Below are 3,566 nucleotides of genomic sequence, written 5' to 3'. Positions count from 1 at the left end.
CAATTCATCCAGGAAAATCCTCTTACATGATATGTTAACAAGAAGAAATACAACGCAGCATGTTATTCTCTGAACTATAACAACAGAACTATGACCTGATCAGAAACCAACTCACCCTTGGGCCTTGGCCTAACTTCTTGAACTTGTTTGTTATTGACATTTATATTGTAATGATGCATTTGCTTTGACCAAGCATTTTGTTTTGGTATTTGATTTAGTTATTATTTAGTTTTTGATTGCTACCATGCGGCACCAATAGAAGGATGGTGTTAGGTAACATAACCACAAAAGAGAAAAGGGAAATATGCATCATGGTATCTGAGCCACCTATGACCCAATGCACCCTGAGTAGAGTTACCATTGACCTAAGTTCTCAAAATTGCTTGTAATTGAAATTTGGTACTGCATTTTCTCTATTACCAAGTAAATTGTTTGGTTTTTAACTCAGTTATTAATTAGTTTTTGACTGGTCCGGCAGGGGTGGGCAATAGGAGCACGTTGTTGGGTAATATAATGACAACAGAGAAAAGGAAATTATTCATCACGGCATCAAAGCTTACCTAGCAGCAATTCCCGAGTAAACATCTGCTGGTTTATCTCCTGCAACAAGGTTGACTGCAGCTGCTCCAAGCTGAATAAACATTATAATAACATTGCATCAAAAACAAGGAACTCATACCGAGTTAATATAGAGTGGGCATTTTAGCATAATGCTCGTAGCGCCGTTATATACAGAATAAAAGACATTAAATTTCAACAAAATCTCAGAAAGTCAAGGGAAAATGAATTATATATCACTTAGGAATAAGGTAATACTAATGGGAAATAATTAATGGAAGGCTAGCCACCCTGCTGCTTAAAACTGTCAAAATATATATGTCCGCCTGGGTTGGGTTTCAAGCGTCGGCAAAGCATCCAATGCTTACACACGATATCTTTCAACAAATGTAGGCTAGTTCCTGGTTCGGGCCATCCAATTTTATCTTCCCCTAAACTAAATAACTGGGAGACTTTCATTATCCACAGGTATCATGGTCAAGAAAGTGATGGAGTTCATTACCTTGTCTCGCCCAAGAGCAGCATAGTGTTGCAAGCCATTACATGAGCCATCCTTGAAAATTGAAAATAGCAAGCAAAATATTTAGGTCCAGCTTTAACAATTTAAATTAACAGCTAAAAACGTTACACAAGCAGAATGCAGGTAATAAAAAGAAATGTGCAACAAAAATTATCATCTAACAGAGAAGTGTTGAAGTACAGTGGCCACAGCTGAAAATTTGACTGTGTGCCACCTTGTGCATAAGGTACAATTCAATAGAAAACACACCAGCAAGAGAAGATAAACATGTAGCTTATTAACTGAAAATTTTGAAATAAATACTTTAATAGAAAATCATAGCTGAAACTATTTGGTATATTTGAAATTTTGGATTGACCAATAAATTGATTAGGGATAATACAACACCGTACCCTAAGGTTTGGTCTGATTACACATTTTCTGAAAATTGCATCAGTACCCTTATCATTTAACAAACAGACCTAACCATTAATGATATTAACAGAGTTTACTTCTGTCAGCATCAAAATTGAGCGAAAATACGATTTTACCCTTAAATCGACTAAGTCAACTGTTCGATAAATACACAACCACCCACCCCCTTAAAGTTTGACCTAAATGCGTATACATCCCGAAAAGTTTCTAAAATTAAAACACATTCAATAATACTTATTATCAACCTATATATAATTTTCACCTTTTATGATGCCATCAACATCTATTTTAACAAACAAAAAATTTAACTAATTGTTAGTTTAAATTTATAAAAGTATCTCTAAGAGTTTGACAATGTTTATTACTCATTTGAAATTTATCTATTTATAATTCACTTATCTTAAAAATGTAATGTTTGTAATTTGTGATAGGATTTTACAAGATCGTATGCTATCATGTTAATAAGTGTTTGTATATTACTTCAATCGAAAATTTTAGCATTTATCAATCCAATGCACAAATCACTTATATTTTAATTTTGATACCCCTATCTTGTCATTTTGAAAAATTAATGAGTTTGGCCACATGGTTACAGTATTCATATGAAATAAATAACTTAACTGTTTATCTAAAATATTATTTTTAGAAGTTTCCTTTAATTCTCTTACTTTAACAACAAAATAGAATATATGCAACTGACGATTTAGAAGAAGAAAACATAATGGCCCAAGTTAAAATTTAAGTCTAAATATAATGTTGTGGTCTGGACTTAAAATTTGAATAAAAAAATATAGTTTTGCTTATGATAAAAATGCCTTTAAATATTCAAATATTTTATCATTTTATTTGATAAATATTAATTTTTGGGATCTAATTATAAAGTAGAAAAACTCTGAAGGGAGCAATTGCAATATGACAAACCTTAGGAAAAGTGCCTGTATTTCGAGTATACCTCAGGGGAGGTTTGTACAATTTATAATGAAGGGCAAAACAGTCAATGTATCAAGACTATTAGGTTTTTTAGTTACCGCTAGTGACAGGCGAGATAAATGCAATTTTTCAAACCTTAGAGATCTACGTATAATTAGATCAAATCAAACCTTAGCAGAAGCCAATGTAATTATTCCAATTGATTAAAGCGACTTAACATTCCAATCATAGATCGGTATAACAATAATAAAGGGGAAGAACTAAAATGAAAAGGAGCGTTCCAGCATTTAGTTAGACATGCTTGAGACTCAGTGCAAAGGAAAAATCAATGACCTAACCTGGTGTACAGGCATGTGGGAGACTGTACTCTCCGGACATGGACTTCTTAATGCTTCAGATAGGTTGATGCAAGTGGCCAGGCACTGGAAAGGATCCTCTGCCCCTAACCACCATCGCCTCCCTTCAAGAGGCCGATCTGCAGAATCAAAGATATCCCCCAGATGGTTTTCAGTAAATGAAACTCGACCTTCATACGATAATTTGTCAACGCCACCACCATACACATTAGCTAAATGTATCTTTAACCAGCGTAAGCCTGACTTGCCAAGTGGGCGACCTTCGGCAAACTCTAGGATTCCTCGACAGAGGTCAGAGCCAAGGTGATTCAAATATGGGTGCATTGGATATGCACGCCCCCGAAAATCTAAATTGTGAGGGTAGTAAAATCCATCTTCATCCTTCATTTTTCTGGCCACCTACTCTATCAAATACAAAATATTAATATGTAATAACTATCTCAAGTGCCAACTAAACTGAATGAAGGAGCTTCTTACAGCAAGTTTCAGTTCTGTATCACACCGCTGTGAATGCCTTTCACTGTTCTCCTTTTTCACAGCTTTGACTTTCCACTTCCATTTTTTTATTTCGGCTTCATCTTCGGTATCTGGTTCCTCTGGCAAAGGCACCTGAACGGACATCAAATTTGAGAGGAAATAGAAGAGCTTAAGCAACAGGAAACATTTTTCTGGGGTTTAAGTTTGACACTAAGATTCATAAGCCAAAAAGCAAATGAGTAATCCTTAATAACAAATGGATTCAGATCCTAAAACAAAAAAAAAATGTGATGCCTATGGAAGTCTTAATT

The 3,566-nt window shown here is 34.6% G+C and overlaps 1 protein-coding gene across 1 annotated transcript; it reads right to left on the bottom strand.

Annotated features, from left to right (window-relative positions):
- Positions 1-529: 529 nt before the first annotated feature.
- Positions 530-3,392, bottom strand: LOC105180334 (DNA-directed RNA polymerase 1B, mitochondrial-like). Its single transcript, XM_011103997.2, has 4 exons — positions 3,256-3,392; positions 2,761-3,177; positions 1,061-1,111; positions 530-631 (listed from the first exon to the last, which is right to left on the bottom strand). Exons 2-4 carry the CDS (start codon positions 3,163-3,165, stop codon positions 557-559), a joined length of 531 nt encoding a protein of 176 aa, XP_011102299.2. The 5' UTR covers positions 3,166-3,177; positions 3,256-3,392; the 3' UTR covers positions 530-556.
- Between the last annotated feature and the right edge of the window lie 174 nt (positions 3,393-3,566).

This window comes from Sesamum indicum, unplaced genomic scaffold (genome assembly GCF_000512975.1).
Source record: "Sesamum indicum cultivar Zhongzhi No. 13 unplaced genomic scaffold, S_indicum_v1.0 scaffold00782, whole genome shotgun sequence".
NCBI classification, from domain to species: domain Eukaryota; kingdom Viridiplantae; phylum Streptophyta; class Magnoliopsida; order Lamiales; family Pedaliaceae; genus Sesamum; species Sesamum indicum.
The sequence above is the reverse complement of the archived record's forward strand: the minus strand, read 5'-3'. Positions and strand labels throughout refer to the sequence as shown.

Bases quoted from the DNA above. Each gene is read 5' to 3' on its own strand.
- LOC105180334 (XM_011103997.2), bottom strand. From the start codon at position 3,165: ATGAAGGATGAAGATGGATTTTACTACCCTCACAATTTAGATTTTCGG. The intron at 1,112-2,760 runs GTTAGGTCATTG...TCAATTTTCAAG, and splicing joins CCCACATGCCTGTACACCAG to GATGGCTCATGTAATGGCTT. The intron at 632-1,060 runs GTAATGAACTCC...ATGTTTATTCAG, and splicing joins CTGCTCTTGGGCGAGACAAG to CTTGGAGCAGCTGCAGTCAA.